A 19,453-nucleotide genomic window follows, 5' to 3' on the forward strand; every position below is an offset into this window, starting at 1 on the left:
CTAGTGTCCTGTTATTCCTCTCTCTTTTTCGCGAAGACAATCCAGCCTGCATGTCTCCCTCATCTCCTATCATCCAGTAGCGGCTCGCACAGGTAAGTAATAAATAAATAAAACCACTTAATTTGCGCTCTCCACATTGCCGCAGCGGCGGCGAGTGCAAAGTAAGTGGTTTCATTGACTTATTTAATATTACTTATTACCCGTCATCTGTCAACTTCCACCACCCCCACACCCACCATGCCCCGCCCTACCACTCATACCTGTGCGAGCCGCCACTGTTATCATCTCTTTTTTATTCTTAGTCCAATGTCCATTGATGCTTTCCAGTACTCACCTCTACCAGGTAAACATCAAGGACAGAGTGCAACAGTAGAGCGAGTAACAGCACAGTCCAGGAAAAGGAGTCAAATTAATCAGGATTTTTTTTTTTTACAATCTGCTGAAGAACTGTGCTTTTAGTGAAAATATATCCCCAGCATTGCAGATTAGGATAACATACACCACATACAAAGAGTATACATATAGACACTGTTGTTCTAATGGATGTAATCGAGTCAATGCTGTCCCAAACTATGCTCTACAGGCAGCTGTTGAACTTTGAAAGTGGTGGGGCCCAAATAACTGTCTGAATTATGGGCGAGCAGCAAAACAAACTTCCTCTAAGCGGATTACCACCTGTGAACATATTAGAAAAATAGGACCACAAGATGTATTTTACAAAACGATTTTCACATAAATTGGTTAATTCTCCAGAGGTTCTGAATGATATATTCCAGTACTTTTGTGGCATTTCAGACAGTCCCACGTGTATTAGAGACCTCCCTTCCAAAGAAAATTTGGAAAAATATAAGTTGTGGATATGCGAGCCCTTGTATACTGTAGCTCTCCTGAGCTTACTGGTAAAGAATGCACATCTTGAAACAAGACTAAAACGCAACCATATTCTGCCTGCACCTACCCTGGTCACCCCTCTTAATATCAAGTTTTACCTCAAGTTCTTCTCACCCTCTTCAGCACAAGCTATCCATTACCCTCCTAGCTGAAGAGGAAATTCGGTTAAATATCCAGGATGTGAGCTTTGAAAACGTAAGTTCTCTGCACAGTCTTGCCCTGGTGACGCGCTCCTACCCAGTTTTTGCCCTTATCCTGATTCTGTCCCTTTTTCCCAGGTTTGGTCCCTTTTTCCCAGGTTTGGTCCCTTTTTCCCAACTTTGGTCTCTTCGTCTCTGCACTCTAATTCTCCTTCTGGCTAGCCGTATCCCCTGCTTTCCCTTGGTATGGAAGTTCTTTCCTAGCTTTTGTACCCTGCAGCAAGCCGGTGCCACTCAAAAGCTGGTAGAGCAGAGACGATCCTAGACATGTGTCAGGTCAATGCTGAAAGTAACTTGGAACATTCTAAGGAAGGTGGTGGGATGTGTACACTACATGGAGTGAGACTGCTTAAGAAAAATTGAAGAATTGCTTACAATTTTAAGAAATAAGAGATTATCACGGAGCGATCCGACCATTCCAATGAACGAAACAGCAAACATCACAATTCCAAGGAGGAGAAGAATCACAGCTGGAGCCAGGAAAATGCCATCAACGGTTTTGAGCTTCATCCTTTCAGCTTCCGCATATGCCCCAATACATAATATTACAAAGCCTAAAAACTGGAAAAGAAATAAAAGAATTAGAAGATCATTTCAATGAAAAAGTTTAAAAGGCATATTTGTGTAAGTACAATTCATTTTTAGTTTATCTCACGTATCTCAATACATCATACAACCTAAGTTGTAAAGCTCTGAAAAATAAATGGAGTGTATATAGAAAGGCTACACCCCTTAAAGGTTTTGCATTTATCAATGTCAGTGCCTCAGTCTTCAATGCTTTTCAATCTAGTTGTTTCACTTATCTGCAAACCATGCTTCACACTTAAGAAAAAACACTTTTTATTGAGGAAAAATATGTCAAAAATATTTTTTAAAACATAGGATAATTCTTGATATAAATAATTTGCCTATAAATACTAGTATATGATGCAAAATGCACCCACGGGCCTGGAAGTTTATATATACACTGTAACCTGTAAAAATAAATCTCCCTGTCAAATATTAGTAAGTCAGCCCTATCTAGGCTTGCAGCCCACAAAGTAGGGTGCATGGTATTTATTTAAAGGTGGGACATGTAAAACATTAACATTATTACGTTTCTGCAGTCAAATGGCTGAAAAAATCTATTTTCATTGTGAGCTGCCCTATGTATAAACCACAGTGCAAATTAAAATGCTAATACTGGTAACTCAGGAAAAGGACCACCTAGAAAAATTATTCAACACATTTTAATAGTTATTACAAATCAAATTCAATAGTGAAGGTGGATATTTAATATATATTAAGGAATAGTAACTTTTAGAAAGTTACAATTTCCCTGCCTAACGTTCCTGGAGGCTAATTTGCATTGTGTTTAGCGTTGAACAGCAGTGAAAATGTGTTAAATGGCTCCCAAGAGCAACTAATAGGCTGACGTGAATGGGCAGAGGTGGCTCCTCCAAAAGCCACAGAATATTCAGGTTGCAGCTGCAAGCATCACGTTTTACATTACAGTGTCAAATCCTGCTTGACAGGTTTGCAGAGTTCACATATAACCCTTAGGGCACACTTAAAAGGGAAGAGAAACAGGATGAACAATTCTTGTAGATCCAATGCCTGCTTGCTGAAGGTCTTTGCTTTTCTGGGTTTATTGTGGGCATGGTGGATGCCTCAAATAGAACTGAATTCATGTGAATCACTGCAAAGAAACATTAATTGAGGCCACATACCTTCGTCTGCAATTTTAAAGGTGACTGGTTAAATCAAGATAATTTATGCTTAGTATTAGAAAAGAGTTGGGAACTAATCTAACCAAGATACCAAGTAGTATATTAAATTATTTTCTAAATCTTTGTAGAATATTTCTTCACTTTCAAGTTACTGAGTAGACCATTTAGGTGAGTAAAAACATAAGTGTAAAACATTTTAATTCAACGCTTCAACTCAAAGGGAAATTCTGGAACGGGGAGTAGACTTTATATAAGCGCTGGAAATATTTGGAAACTGTGTGCAGGATTGCCTTGAGCAATGATGTTTTTAGTAGACAACATTATTTGTTAAATCCAACATTTAAACCTTGTTTTGGTATTAAAAACAGGTTTCAACACTTTGCATTTACACACGGTGTAGCAACAGTTCTACAAAACAAAAGCAGTAGGACCAACAAACTTAACATGAGACACATATGTCCAAGGTTAAGGGTACCTATTTACCATGTATTCCACAACATCACCAATTCAAGCCGTAACAACCTGAATTTCATGAACATTTTGCACGACTCAAAAAGTTGTATTAATTTATGTCATGGTACTGGACCTGTCATTCAGTGGTCTTTCATAGATTATTTCTTATGTGCTGTCATTAGATTTCGGCTTTACCTCTGTACATTGGTAGACAATGTATTGAAATATGTTTGCAGTGCAGCATTGTTACTGGAAGAATAGTTGAGCTACATTACCGCTTTATGTCCATTGTGTGAGATTGTTCCCTATTTCATCTCCTTCTGTGAGAGATAAGTGGCGTTTTGGCAGTCTCGATTATGTAGCACCTGGAAAACAATATACCCTAACGGATGCTAATTCGGGGCAGAGGTCCCTCTGCAGAATGTGAGGATGGGTCCCTGAATGTACATAACTCACAAATATTCATCGACCTTGGGCCAGAATGGGGCCTTCTTGACGGATTTGGAGCTCATGAAAAGATTGGGGCACCGCCTGCACTGCAGGGGTTGCAGGCGCTAGTGCTATGCCCTTAATTAGGGGTAGTGAGGAACAGCAGCTGCTATATCATCAATTGTTCATTGTACCCCAACACTGTCCTTGTCTCTGGGTAATGAAGGTTAGCAGCAATAGAAGGTAGACAGATCTCTGAAAGTGATTTTTAGGTCGAAGTCAAGCATACATCGTAGTTGTCTGGTGTGCTAATGACATCTTGGGGACATTCGGAAACCTTCCCTGGGAATGCATTCTGCCAATTGCTTACCATTGGATTTGTGGTGTGTAACTCACATTTTCTGGATTTCTATTTGCTGGCTCTATTTGTTTTACGCTGCTCAGCTTGAGTTTGCCCTAACCTTATTTACAGTCTGCTTCTGAGTGCTCCCTTTCCTGTAAACAGGACTTTACATCTTGGCCTTATCTTGCCACATTTAGTGTGCATTCAAAGTCAGAGGTCAGATGTCTTGCTCTGTCTTCTGTGGGAGCATGGTGTCTACTTTTCTTTCTCTGACTTCAAAGTGACAGCATTTATGTTACAATGTAGAGGGTGCTAGGAAATAACTTTTTTTTTCCTAGCACCCAAATAGAACAGTGGGCTGCATGGCGCCTTAACTTCTCTGTTTTCCCAAGAACACAACTTCCTAGGTTACTGGCTGTTGTGTTCACCGGCAATCATGAATGCAACTTAATACCCTTAAAATACCAGTCATTTGATTCACTGTGTAAAACGCACAAACAAAATAACATTGCTTCTGTGGTCTGCATCACAGGAGTGAGAACCAAATATCCTGTTCTTAAAGTTTTCTCATCTTTTGCCTGCCCAGTGCTTGTTTTTAGTGATTCCACCACAGAGGCGCCGTTTTGGTTCCACGCGCTATAGTTCTTGGAATCTGTCTTTCCTCACTGTACACAAGCCGGGCAATGCAGCGGGTGCACAGTGGCTTGCAGTGCTGGAGCCAGCTTCCTTCCCAGATGTAACAGTTGGAGGTGGGTAACATCATGGCCACAGTCCCAGGTGAGTCTTGTTCCTGCGTGACTTGCCTCCTATTAGCCTGTGGCTAGAGGCTGCCCGCTCTGCTCGAGGCTGCGGTGAGTGACTTTTGCCGCTGCCGTCGCTGGTTTCTAAACAAGCCCTTTTTTCCTGAATGAACACGCCTCTGTGTCTATGATGATGATGACAGGCATTAGTCTATTACATTGTTATGACTACATGTAGGTCTATTTCAAGTGGAAAACGCCCCATTACGAGGAGTGTTCGCAACGCACCTGTACTTCATCACTGAAAGACTCTTCACATGATTACACATGATCACTGCCGACAACTAAGTTGAGCTCATGAATTTAAAGTCTGCTCACTGGCTATTGATTAAATGTGAATATTGTCATTCTTAACAGACAGACTTTATTCTGTATGTTGGACTCAGTTATTTACCAATATATTTACTTCCCTGATTTTGCCTCGGCGCATCCATGTGTATTGTAAACAAACATGCATACAATAACACGTAGAATGGGACTTTATTTTTAAAGCACATGTGATTTTGTGAACTCAGCAGGAACGTGTACCATTACTCCTGCTTACTCTACCTCTTAGTATATTTAAACACATCCCCCTACATAACCTGAGCCCTGCAGTGAGCTTTAGTCACCCGTGGCCCTGTTTTTTTTCCTTCAATTTGAGACTGGTTGTGAGGGGACGGAATAATGTGATGCAAAACAGTGTTCTTCAAAATAGCAACATGGAAATTAGGTTGAAGGTACACGTAGTCCCCAGGCCCTAGCAGCCTGTCTTTTCAGTTCATGCTCCTTTCAGAACACATGAAACCCATCTCTAAGAAGGCGTTGTGGTGTTTTCAAATAGAAAGTGAAGTCCCAGTCGTCTTTTCACTGTGTCTGTGCACATGAATAATAATGAGCATTTTACCTACCAACAACATTGTTAAATATAACTCAGCAGAGTACTACATACATAAAAACGTATACGTATAGACTCCAGTGCTGTGCAGGGAAGCTCTTCAAACCACCAACTCCTCACTAAGAGCACACATGCACCAATGGCTGCAGGCTGACTTAGTGGACCCATGTTATGCTCTGGTCTAACCCTGACCTAACATTAGTGGAAGCAGTCATGTATCTGTGCATATTCTGAGTTTTGATTGTATTATTTCTCAAATATTGACAAAATGTACTGTTTGAGTACACGCAGATGTGTTCTGCAGATCAGTGGTCAAAGGTTGACTGTCATAAGCTGTCACAGGGCCAGAGGACCTTTAAGCAATTCTTTACCTAGACATTGGTCCAGCCCACGCCAGAGACTCATTGCCATTTTGCAGATGGTACATGGTCTTCGTGAAATGAAATGCTGATCTCATCCCTGTTAACTGACGTGTTAGCCGAGTGTCAACTTCATTGTATCCCTATTGACAATAAAAGTTCAAGGTGACATCAGTCCTAGATGATAGACCTGGACGAAATGGAGCCCGACCGACTCTTGCCTTTACAGGAGGTCCCTGCTTTAGTAGATTGGGTATATTGGGTGCTAGGGTTGGGCAACGTTTACCTTCACTGCTCATAGTGCACCATTTCTCTATAGACTCTCTTGGAGATGTACTGACAGGCGCTCTTAAGGTGGCACTGTTTGGACGGCTTAAGAACACTCTCGCCAACCACAATATATTGCCTTTCTTAAAAAAAGTCATAACACATATAGTTTTTCAGTAACTTATGTTGCACAACTCTTCACCAAGCTACAACTTGCAACAAAAAACAGTTTATTATTAACTAGCTGTACCCTGCCACGCGTTGATGTGGCTCAGTCTTGTTAAATGGAAGAGAAAAAAAAGAGTAAGCGCACTTTTCTAATATGTTTAATTTCACAATGCTTGTGGGCACACAATATGTTTTTGTGACTATTGTCACATTGTGTATATATAAACACGCGCTAATGTTGCAAAGTGAACAAACTCCTCTCCGCTCCCTCCACCCACTTCTCGATCTGCCATCTTGGCACCAACTGTCCATCCTAATATATGTAGACTATTGTCTCTATGCGTCATTTCTTAATGTTGCAAAGTGAACCAACTCCTCCCCCCTCCGTCCACCCACTTCCCGGTCTGCCATCCTGACACCAACTGTCCATCCTAATATATGTAGACTATTGTCTCTATGCGTCCCTTGTAGTTTTTGCGCAGCAATCAAAATCGATAGGGTCTGTTCGGCCTTTCGATTAAAAACATGCACGTTTTGGACAAGCGCGTATTCTAATCCTACGTTGTGTATATATAAACGCGCGTTTAATCGAATCCAATGTTGTGTCAAAATTTCAAATCAATCGGTGAAGAACTTTCTGAGATTTAAGATTTTGAACAAAGGAACATTGACATTTTATGTGCCTGTTCGGGCTTTCAATTAAAAACAAACGCATATTCAAAACACGCGTATTGGATTCCAACGTTGTGTATATAAAAACACTCCCCTATTCGAATTCAACGTTGTGTCAAAATTTCAAAGCAAACGGTGAAGAACTTTCGGAGATTGGCGATTTTAAACAAACAAACGTTTACATTTTAATTTATATAGATCACATAGGCAAAACCAGTGTTTCTTTACACTTTCAGCCATGATACGCAGCAGTTGGGCTGTTGTACAACATGGCTAAAAACTATTGACAACAAATGTAGATCTTACATAGGCAGGACCTATTGGCTTTTCTAATGCTTGTTACTGTCTGTAGTTTCCAGTCCTCGTAGGCTCACTAGCTCATCACTATCAAACAGGAGACCTCGGAGGGGCAGGGGTGGGACAATGCCTCACATCTTTGATGGCCTAGTGAGCCAAATCGTTTTTGTGAAGACACAGTCACTTTCCCTGGCAAGTTGGGGAATTGAAATAGATGATTGCAGCTCCAGGCTGATAGTTTATTTCTCAGGGATTTTGCAACAGAGACTGCTCTCTATTTGTCCTTAGTTGGATGGAGATGTAGATTAATTTGTATTGTAGTGTATTGTAATTGCATTTTTATAGCACTTACTACCCCTGATTAATAAGACCTTCAAGATCAAATTACAGACAAAGACTTTTAAAAATCTTTGCAGAGTGGTATACAATCATACATTTGGTCTGTGTAATTGTATGCCATCATAAAGAACAAAATCATATGGTTGCACCAGAATGCAGTCTGATGTATATGTTCGGCCCAGCACAGCACAGTATCTGAATCTTATTTCATTTAGTTACTAATTATAGACAAAGACTTTTACAAATGTTTGCAGAGTTGTATCAAATCAGACGTTTGGTCTTTGTAAATGTATGCCATCATAAAGAACAAAATCATAAGGTTCCACCAGAATGCAGTCTGTTGTATGTGTTCGGTGCAGCACAGCACAGCATCTGATTTAGTTTAGTTATTAATTATTATTATTTCCAATGGATAACAATCAAATAAATATAAATATATATATAAGCCGCCCCTGAACTTAAATCTAAAATTCCTTGGTTAAAACCATCTAGGGAATTTTTCAAGTGTTCAAGCCGCCGTGCTGGCAAATTCGGCATTAACACTTCGCACGACTCTACTCCTTTTGCTGCGGAGCCAAGGCCGATCTATGGTAACTTTAATTGCAAGACTGACCATGCTGTTTATGTCCTGACGTGCACCTGTGGGCTAAGATATGTGGGTAGCACCATGCTCCAGGTGCACGTCAGGATCCTTCAGCATTTACGTGCCATCTTGCACAATGATCCGGCCTACCCGGTTGCCCGCCATTTCAAAAGAATCCATAACAACGATCTCTCTTGTCTCAAATATTATGTGGTTGGTGCCATACCCCATCTCAAAAGAGGTGGGACCGGGATTTGGTATTAAGACAACTTGAAACCAAAATGATTCTTGAATTAGATAGTCGTTGGCCCAATGGACTGAATAACATTGAGGAAATGCATCACTTCTTATAAGAATCCATCATACTCTGTTATTCTTTCCTCAGAATATACCAGTACACTCCATTGTTTATTCACTCCCTCTTAGTTAGGTTCCCTATTTCGAGGTTAGAGTTAGTGTCTGGCTTATCTGTGTATTCATCATTTTTGTCCTCCCACTTCATGCACATATTATACATATAATATTTCCTGTGCTTCTATCTTTTATCTTTCATCTTTTTTGTGTGCATCTCTAGGTGTATTTAAAAATATGTGTACATGTGTGTTAGATCTGGGGGTCTCTAGTTGGCAGAGGTAGGTACCACTGTCCAAATAGGGACCCTTGCTTCTAGTCAGGGCAAGGAGATAACCCGCTGAGATAACCCCTGCTCACCCTCTAGGTAGCTTGGCACGAGCAGTCTAGGCTAACCAGGGGCAATGCGTAAAGTATTTGTACCAACACTCACAGTAACACAGTGAAAACACCACAAACTGACTCCACAACAGTTTAGAAAAATAAAGGTATTTTAATCTAAACTACACAAGACCAAAACGACAAAAATCCAACATACACAGTTCAAGAATATGGTTTCAAAAAGAGTTCTTAAGGTTGCGTTAGAATTCTCTACGTTGCGATAGAATTCTCTGCTGATGCGCGAAAAGTTCACAGTTGCGTCACGTTTACTCACAGTACCTTTTAGTTGCAACAAAGTTCCAAAAGCAGAAGCTGGTGCGGTGGAAAACAAGCGATACGTTGCTCCTGAGACCCTGGGGAGGCGATGCGACAGCCCCGCTGCAGCAGCGGGCGTGTTGCGACGAATCCGGTCTGTATGGGGAGGAAGGCCACTTGTATGGATTCCGATGCGTAGGTTCCGTAGGAAGTCTGTTCTCACAAAGGCACGATGCGACGATCTCGTTGGGGCTGCGACGATCTCCGGGGCGACGATGCGCAGTCCAGCGGTGATCCTCTCTCTCGCAGCTCCTCGATGCGTTGATTCTGCGACAATGCTCGCAGCGACGTGATGCGGTCCGCAAGCAAGCGGTGCGGCGATCTCACCCAGCGACGACAGGCTCTGCGACGATACTCGCAGCGATGTTCGATTCTCCCGCACCGGTCTGGTGCGTCCCGCAAACGAAGGATGCGACGTTGCTGCGACGATCTCAACCTCCGTAGCGGCGGGAAACTTCTCGCACTGTCGGGGATGCGCAAGCGAGCGATGCGACGCTTTTCAAGTTCAAAAGTCACTCAAGCTCAGTTTCAAGCTTCCCAGCTCAGGTACAACTTCCAGAGGCCCCACAACTGGATCAAGCACTCTAGGAAGGACAGAACTCTCTCAGCAGAGTTCAGGGAAGCTGGGGGTGAAGTCCTTTTGTTCCTGGGACTTCAAAACAGGGAGCCAGCTCTTCTCAGGCCCTTGGAGATTCCTTCAAGCAAGGGGACACAGCTCAACAGCAAAGTCCTTCCCCTCTCCTTGGCAGCAAAGCAACAGGTCAGTCCAGCAGAGCAACAGCAGGACAGTTTCAGCTTTCTCCTTGGCAGAGGTTCCTTCTTGATTTCCAGGATGATCTAATTTTCTGTTGTCAGGGGTCCTGTACTTATACCCCTAAAGTCTTTGTTCTCTTGGTGCATGTGGGCCCTGAGCCCGGTCTGAACCCGATCTGGGTGGATCCTGAGCACTTTGTTTTGCTGGCTGCATCTTTCCTTTCAGAGTGAGGGGCAGGGTCCTCAGCCGCCCAGCAGGGGGGTGGAGCCAGCATTGTGGAAGGCAGGCACAGCCCTATTCAGCCCAGGTGCTAACTCCTCCCACCACTCCAGTTGCAACTGCAGTCATTCAGCCTTGTGCTGACTCATCCATCCTGCTGGGGAATTCCCCAGCCCCTGTCACTCACAAACCAGACAGTCAATACACAAACAGGCCCAGGCACACAGAAGGGTTAGACAAGAGAACAGCAACTTTCTAAAAGTGCTGTTCTCAAACCCAGGATTTAAAAACAACCTTTCCTAAAAGATGTGTTATTAAATTCTGAGTTCAGGGATACTAGATACTTATGTCCTATCTTGTTCCTATGGGAAGAAATGCTGTTAACCACTGTAGCCAGCATCCCCCATGTTAATCTATGGAGCAAGATAGCCTTACAATAGTGAAAAACGAAAATGGCTGTAATTCACTACCAGAACATGTTACCTGCACCAGTACATGCTCTACCTTTCACATACACTGCACCCTGCCCAGGGGGGTACCTTGGGCCTTCCATAGGGGTGGCTGATGTGCACAAAAAGGGAAGGGTTAGGCCTGGTCAGTGGGGACACTGGCCAGGAGGACATGGCAGTTCTAAACTGCCCATAGGCACTGCAGTGGCAGACCTGAGACACCATTTTAGAGCTACTCCTGTGGGTGGCACAATCAGTGCTGCAGGCCCACTAGTAGCATTTGTCATCACCAGCCCTGGCACACCCAGTGCACTTTACTAGGGACTTCATGGTGATACAAACATGCCAAACATGTATATCCAATCAGAATAACAATTTACACAGGGAGCACTTACACTCTGGCACTGATCAGCAGTGGCAGAGTGTCCAAAGCATCTAAACCAGCAAAAACGAAATCCAGCACAGCATCAAAAATACAGGAGGTAGAGGCAAAAAGATAGGGGGAAACCACGCCAAAGATGCCAGGTCTAACAATGTGTATGTATATTCATATATATTTATTATATGTTTTTATACAGGTACATATTTTAATATGAAATGAGCTATCTGATCATGGTTCTTGTCTATTCCTGGATATTTTTATATTGACTGTGTATTCACTGATGGGATGATTTCTTGACTATTTATTTAGTATTATCCATTACGGTATAGGTGTATTTATTGGGCTTGTAATAAAAGGGTTTTTAAAGATTTTAAAAAAAATTTATAAAGATTTTTGAAGTTTTTGAAAACAATTTTAGACTATTTTAATTTTAAGAGATGAATTGTACTCATGGATGATATACAGTCTACTGATCTCAGGGATCTGAGAAGTTCCTTATATCGCGATGTTTTCATCTCTTATATGAAAGATGGTATTGCACTTTTTTTCTCGCATTCTTTGCACATATTTCACTCTCACTTAGCACTTTATTATCCATCGCTGCTTCGAGCATGTTTTGCACATATTGTTAATTTATGAATTGACATAGGTGTATCAGAAGGTGGCTATATTGAATGACACATCTTTAACATCAAGGGCATTTTGTAGAAGAGATTTAATGTATTTATACAGTTATTTTATCTCTCTCTCCCCTCCCATTCCCCCCCCTTTTTTTGCCTTATGATGTGTGTTTATATCTTAAATACCTTCTTATGTTTTTTTAAAGAACATTTGGATTTATCCAGTAATATTAATATGTGCTGTTTACAATGCTATAACATTCAGTGGTAGTATCTTTTCACTGTTTATCTATCACATGACGTCATTGTGAGGGGGTGTTTCTTTAACACTGCATATGCACATAAAAAGCATTTCGTCTATTTCCATGTTGCAGCGTGATCAAGGGCAAAACTTGCCTGAAACGCGTAGCTGATCTCTGTGAATAAACAATCTATGCTGATTCGTTTGTGGTCCGTCTCCCTTGTTTGCTGGTGTGCGAGGCTGTGGCTCGAGACGCCTAGAGAATCGAGGAGGAGCTGCATTGATATATATATATATATATATATATATATATATATATATATATATATATATATATATATATATATATATATATATATATATATATATATATATATATATATCCAGCTTCCAACTGCCCCTTCAGTTAAGAACGCACTTGGACACGTACTGGCAAGAAACCCTTTAATGGCATACTTGTGTCTCGTGCGCAGATATCTTGCAGCTTCACATCGATTACGCCTGACGCGTTTCAAAGCCTGTAGCTTCTTTCTCAAAGGCTCGACGTTCTGTGTGCAAAAGGGACACACCTTTTTTTAATTGCTTCATACCACGCCCTTGATATGCAAGGAATTCTGGTTGATGTAGTGTGTCCCAGCAATAATACCCTGGATGGTTGCACTCGTTTCTGCTGCTGATTTCATTTGCAGCTCTCAGAGGAGCCTCCGCACACGAGTTCAAGTTAGATCCAAAGCCCGTGTCCCAATAGCGAGGCAAGGTTGTATACTCGAGCCCCAAGGCCCCCGCTTATGGGATGGTGCGTTCTTCGCGGCAAGGGCTGCCGCGTTAAGTATCCAGCTTCCAACTGCCCCTTCAGTTAAGAACGCACTCGGACACGCACTGGCAAGAAACCCTTTAATGGCATACTTGTGTCTCATGCGCAGATATCTTGCAGCTTCACATCAATTACGCCTGACGCGTTTCAAAGCCTGTAGCTTCTTTCTCAAAGGCTCGACGTTCTGTGTGCAAAAGGGACATACCTTTTTTTAATTGCTTCATACCACGCCCTTGATATGCAAGGAATTCTGGTTGATGTAGTGTGTCCCAGCAATATTACCCTGGATGGGTGCACTCGTTTCTGCTGCTGATTTAATTCGCAGCTCTCAGATGAGCCTCCACACACGAGTTCAAGTTAGATCCAAAGTCCGTGTCCCAATAGCAAGGCAAGGTGGTATACTCAAGTCCCAATGCTATTCACTGAAAAAACATAGGTTTCAGGCACGTTATAGTTAGAAATTAGCATTTAAAAAAACCTTAGAAATTCACTGAAAAAACCATAGGTTTCAGGGGTGTTATAGTTAGTTGGACATTTCACTCATACAAAACCAAAGAAATTACCCTGTTATTGTTAGTTCAGCTAACTGTAACTCGTGCCCCCGCAATGCACTGCTGATGACGTCACATATTACATCACTCATGACATGGTCAGGGACATCACGGGACACCACGATTACCAGTAACACTTGATAGATCGTACTTCAAAAACTAAGGATGCACTCAACTGGTGTTTTCTATTAAGCATGAAATAAACCTTCATTTAACTCCAGACGTTTCTACCATTAAATTATTTCTCCCTTTTCAGACACTGAATTGACCGAAAATGGGCGGAGCGGGTGCTCATCCCGTTATGATGCCCTCGGCATTCTGACGCCTTCCATTGTGGTATCAAGACAACGTCCTCAACCGGAGACCTGCTCTCTCACCCTACAAAGGTACCCGGACTCTTGCACCAACACTTTGTTGGACACACCGATAGTGACAGGTGAGCAGTGAAGCCTCGGTGCGCAGGACCTACAATTGAGCACAGTGCGAGGGAAGGTGTTGAAGTGCAGCACCCTGGGTGCACAGGTGCAGGCAAGCGATGTTCCTGTAGCTAATAATATAATCTCTGGCCTCATTCATATGTTTAATTATAAGCACTTGCTCGACCACACTCTTTCTTGCGGACCCCGGCATCCTAGACAAATGGGTGACGGGACGTAAAAACTGAAGACTGGGTCTAATACGCTGATGCTCGGTCTCCTCCTCCCTCTGTTCTTTTGACTCCCCCTCCCCTTCTCCCTTCCACCCACTCCCTCTCCCTCCCATTCTCACTATCTTCCTTTCATTTCATCTTTCACATGGCACACATAGTTATGTTTCATTTTTGTCTTTCAGGTTTTGTACGCTGCTTCCGGAGGAGTCCCACCCACGTATTTTATGTTATACTGTTGTTTGTTCTAATAAACTTGCGTTTCCATTTATTTGTGTTGTGTTTATAAAGATCATTTTTTTTCTCCAATAAATAAGTGAGTGTATAGGTCTTCTTTTTCTGACAACACTTGTCTGTAGTTTATTGTGAAAATCGTCTGTTCATAGGAGGTTTAGAGAGAAAACATTTTAACTTTTGCAGTGCACCTATCAAATATAAACCAATAGACTATTATATAAATGAAGCCTGCGTAATTCTACAACTGCAAGAGTTCTATGCGTGTATCACTTTCGAACACCATGAGTACTGCCCGTGTGATTACAGAACCAATAAGGCACTGCCTAGCACCACTGCGACTTCAGGGACTGCCGAGGCCCACCCTGCATATTTAAGTAAAGCCCCAGACGGTGGGGATCCCCAGACTTCAGTTGCCCTCGAAGCCCCCAAACAATTAGTAAACAATACCCGAGAAGGTGGCGATCCCCTACGCTACGAAACAGGTACGTGCCCTTTCCCACCTAATTTACATGTGACAATAAGATCCCCAGTCCTACAGAGACCCCACAATATAATATTAGGATTAGCTACGGAACATTACTCACCAGGAGCCTAATTTAAATCAACGAGTGAGACCCCAGTTTTTTTTTCTCCACTTTTACCATCTGGATCCGTTCTATTAAAGCGATACAAGGTTTTCCTCCTCTCGCTTCTACTAGTCAAACAAGGATTTGTTATCACAGGGTGGAAGCCATGCACCCACTCTCTAATAGCAAACATATATGTCCTGCGGATGCACACCCCGGGACATTGTATGAGTTGCGCCTGGGAGGTCCCGCTCCCTTGGAGCATGATGCATTGGTTAGTATAAACGCATACTAACACTACTTACACAGGTGTAGTACAGCGACCAGGGTGCAGTGAAGAGGCATAGGAAGCGCAAAATCTAAAAATATAAATCCTACCAGAGGTCGGATGACATCGTTCAATGAGCCAACACCCCTGGAATGAGTAGAAACAGCTACACAAAGAAAACGGGTCTTCAGCACAACGCAAGCAACTTTGAAGCATTGGTGAGTGCTGCCTTCTTTCTACCTTCTCCTTGCCAAATTTATGTAGTGAAGAGGCAGACAGCAGTGGATCCGATAAGTAAATTTATTGCAGGAAAACAAGACACCTTAAACAGCCACCAACAGGATCAGACAGCAAGGCAAACGTCTTCTCCGGCACCGTGTACAAACTCCCCAAGGTTCCCATCATGACAGCCCTACATTCTAACATTGCATACTTACATTCTAGTAGAATTACATACTAATATTCTACTATGTCTTACATTGGAATACTACACAGAGCACATGATTTTACAGCAATGACCTCATGGTTTCATCCAGGAGTCTTCAGACCGGTAGGGGCCAGTTGTTCGCTTCCCAATCCCTATATTATATAAACGGAAACTAACACTACTTCCACAGGTATACTACAGTGCCCAGAATACATCACTTTACAGCAATGAGCTCCCAATTTAGGCTCACGCTTTAATCCCCGAGTCTTCAGACCAGAAGGAGAAAGTAGTTCGCTATCCACTCATTATATACTATAAACGCATACTAACACTTTACTGAAATGAGTTCACTGTTTAGGCTCTCAGTTTCATACCCGAGTGCAGCAGCATATCATCTCAGCACCATATCACTCTGAGCAACACCACACTTTCAGACCGGTAGGAGTAACTATTTCGCTTCACACACCCCCACAGAGCTTACAGTGCTCCAACTCTCCTTTCCTACTTTTTTCACCCTTTTTTCCCATTACTCGCTTCAACGGAATCACAAAATGGCGGCCAACACTTCCTAGTTGCAACTGCTCACAGAGCCTGCAACCAATAAGCAGCAAGCTCGTGCTCGAAACGCCTCAGCCAATCAGATGGCAGAATTCCCAAATATCGATATCTGTAAATTTTGATATTTCTCAAAAATGGATTTACACCAAATAAACAAAAGCCTGCTTTCTAGACCAAGACCCTTCTTCCTACCAAATTTGGGGTAATTCTGTTCACCCGTTCGACCTGTAGTCTTCTGTAATGTTTCCTAAGGAAATTAACAAGGAGAAAACACGTTTTGGGACCGCCCCTTTTTTCTCAGCCCCCCTTGACGAATCACCCCCAAACTTTTTACATAGGAGCTGATATGAACAAAGAATTAGCTTGGATAATTTCATGAAGATTCATCAAACGACGCCAAAGTTATAAGCAAAACAAAAAAAGCTCTCCCTATGGAAACTAGGTCCTACCTATAACTGCCGATTCTTTGTCTCGGTGCAAAGCCCCAGCAGAGCAATGCTGGCAAATTATTCACCAAAAGCTTCCTTCGCAAAAGAAACAGTAGCGCGCACTCACAGGATTCTGTGTTGCTCCAAAATGCCTTTAATTATCCAGCAGCATCCAATTTTCAAAGGAAATACAGACGCGTTTCGTTATCAACAGATAACTTGATCACGGTTCAATATATATATAGGGGTTTTCAATCCGTCAGCTGCTGTGTTCATTCCCGCAACGTGGCAAAGTTAGAGATGGATTTTTGCACGGCTGTCACGGCCGTGGGGAATGAACCACCAGACTACGGGGCCAGAGGAGTTGTGACTATTTTCTCTACCTCACATGGCGCAGCTGAATAAGTGAGCAACAAACAGTTTTTAATTTTGGAGTCCCACTTGGGGTTATTTGGACAATATAAACTCTGCTAGCATGCCAATTCCACTTGGAAAGAATTGTGAGCTCGAGTGAACATTAAACTACATGGACCAGCATGCCAAAAAACTACACTCACATGAGAAGTCCACTGGGACTATTTAACAGAGCATGCACCAATGGTGGTGTGACGAGTTCTTCAGCATGCAGCGGAGCCGTTATCCTGTGAAGAAGGAGCATTTGTCAGCTCCGAAACGCGTCGGATTTTGCTTATTTTAAGTCTCCGAATGTCCAATGCTGTTTGCCGACAATAAAGGGTTTTCAATCCGTCAGCTGCTGTGTTCATTCCCGCAACGTGGCAAAGTTAGAGATGGATATATATATTACCTACTGGCAGTCGCCAGTAGGTATATATAGTTAGGATTTTTTTGAATAGGGATTTCTAAAAATTCTATGTTGAATAACTTTGGCGTTGATGGACGGAATTGGCTGAAATTTTCAGGAAAATGGCACATTTTGTTTCTGAGCGTCACCTGAAAGTTTGAGGGGGTTTCGTTAAGCGGGGGCCGAGAAAAAAGGGGGGTCCCAAAACGTGTTTTTAACATTGAGTTTTCCATAGGGCTGGTTGCCCAAGTATTTGTATGGGAGACTGAGTGTGTGTGTGGGTGGCTGGGAGGTGTATGACTCTGTGCATAGATGTGCGAGCAGTTGATTCACTAGATGTATGGGTTCAAAAGTGCATGTGGAAACAGCTGTATGGGCGGTTGACTGTGTGCATGAGTGTATTGGTGAGTGAATGGATATCTCAGTGCTACATGTCAAAGTAAGTACATATGTAAAACACAGTACATGTGAGAGTTGACATACATAAATAACTGTGCATAAGAGCCAGTGAATGTGTGAGTGGCTGTATGGATCATTGTGAACTTGTATCAGGGATTGTATAAGAGATTAAATATGTGTTAGTATATGTTTGAATAAGTAAGGTGTGTATAACTGTATAGTTGAGGAAATGGAGGTGTGATTGATTCTTTGCATGACTGACTAGGTGTGTGAGTAACTCCATGGATGAGTGACAGTCTGTGAGTGTCTGTTTACACTGAGTGTATCTAAGGTTATATTAGAGTCTGAAGAGGTTCATCGTATTATCACATGAATGATGTCATCAGTGATGTGATCAGTAATGTCAAATGAGATGTCATCAGTGATGTCATCAGTGATGTCATTTGAAATGTCATCAGTGATGTCATTTGAGATGTCATCAGTGATGTCATCAGTGATGTCATCAGTGATGTCATCAGTGACGTCATCAGTGATGTCATTTGAGATGTCATCAGTGATGTCATCAGTGATGTCATTTGAGATGTCATCAGTGATGTCATCAGTGATGTCACTGACCATGTCATGAATGATGTAATATGTGACATGATCAGCAGTGGATTGCGGGTGCGCGATATATAGTTAGTGCAACTAACTATATATGCGAATTTCAATGGTTTTGTGTGAGTAAAATAAGGTTTGGTAAATGCTAATTCCTAACTATATATGGTCTATAACCTATGGTTTTTTCAGTGAATTTTCAAGGTTTTGTAAATGCTAATTCCTAACTATATATGGTCTATAACCTATGGTTTTTTCAGTGAATATATATATATATATATATATATATATATATATATATATATATATATATATCTCCACAGTTTAACTCGTCTTGGCTGGCTTTTCCAGCACTCTCAGGCGGTGCGGAATCCCTATGGCAGAGCCCAGCCATATTATATCCAACACTCTTTTCCAAAGAAAAAGAACTGGGTCGCACTCACTGGTAGGTTAGATTTCCTTTTTACTTTTGGGAATCACAATTAATTTGAGCCGAATACAACAATCCCATGCGTTTCGGGACACTGAGACCTTGTTCACTGGGCATGTCATGAGTGATGTAATATGTGACGTTATCAGCAGTGCATTGCGGGCGCGAGTTATAGTTAGCTAGGCTAATTTTAATGGCTGCATTTTTCTGGTTTTGTACGAGTGAAATGTCAGCCTAATTATAAGGTCCCTGAAACTTGTGTTTTTTTTCAGTGAATATCTAAGGTTTTTTAAATGCTAATCCCAAATGACACCGTCCCTGAAACCTGTGTTTCTTTCAGTGAATTTCTAAGGTTTTTTAAATGCTAATCCCAAACTATAACATCCCTGAAACCTGTGGTTTTTCAGTGAAGTTCTAAGGTTTTTTTAAATTCTAATTTCTAACTATGCCTACATAGGTAGGATATGCACAAAAAGTGGAAGAAAGGCGCAGAAAGAAGCAAGATAAGTGCAGAAAGGGGCAAGAGAAGTGCAGAAAGAAGAAGAAAGGTGCAGAAAGAAGTAAGAAAAATACAGAAAGAGGCAACAGAAGTCCAGAAAGAGGAAGAAAAATGGAGAAAGAAGCAAGAGAA

The 19,453-nt window shown here is 42.0% G+C and overlaps 1 protein-coding gene across 1 annotated transcript in view; it reads right to left on the reverse strand.

The window, feature by feature from the left end:
- Positions 1-19,453, reverse strand: part of LOC144791091 (tetraspanin-15-like) — a 235,268-nt gene that overhangs the window by 154,025 nt on the left and 61,790 nt on the right. Inside the window, exon 2 of the mRNA XM_078665748.1 lies at positions 1,467-1,652. Coding sequence (XP_078521874.1) covers positions 1,467-1,652 — 186 coding nt within the window. The remainder of the gene's footprint in view (positions 1-1,466; positions 1,653-19,453) is intronic.

The sequence above is a fragment of the Lissotriton helveticus genome, chromosome 11 (genome assembly GCF_964261635.1).
Source record: "Lissotriton helveticus chromosome 11, aLisHel1.1, whole genome shotgun sequence".
Classification (NCBI taxonomy): domain Eukaryota; kingdom Metazoa; phylum Chordata; class Amphibia; order Caudata; family Salamandridae; genus Lissotriton; species Lissotriton helveticus.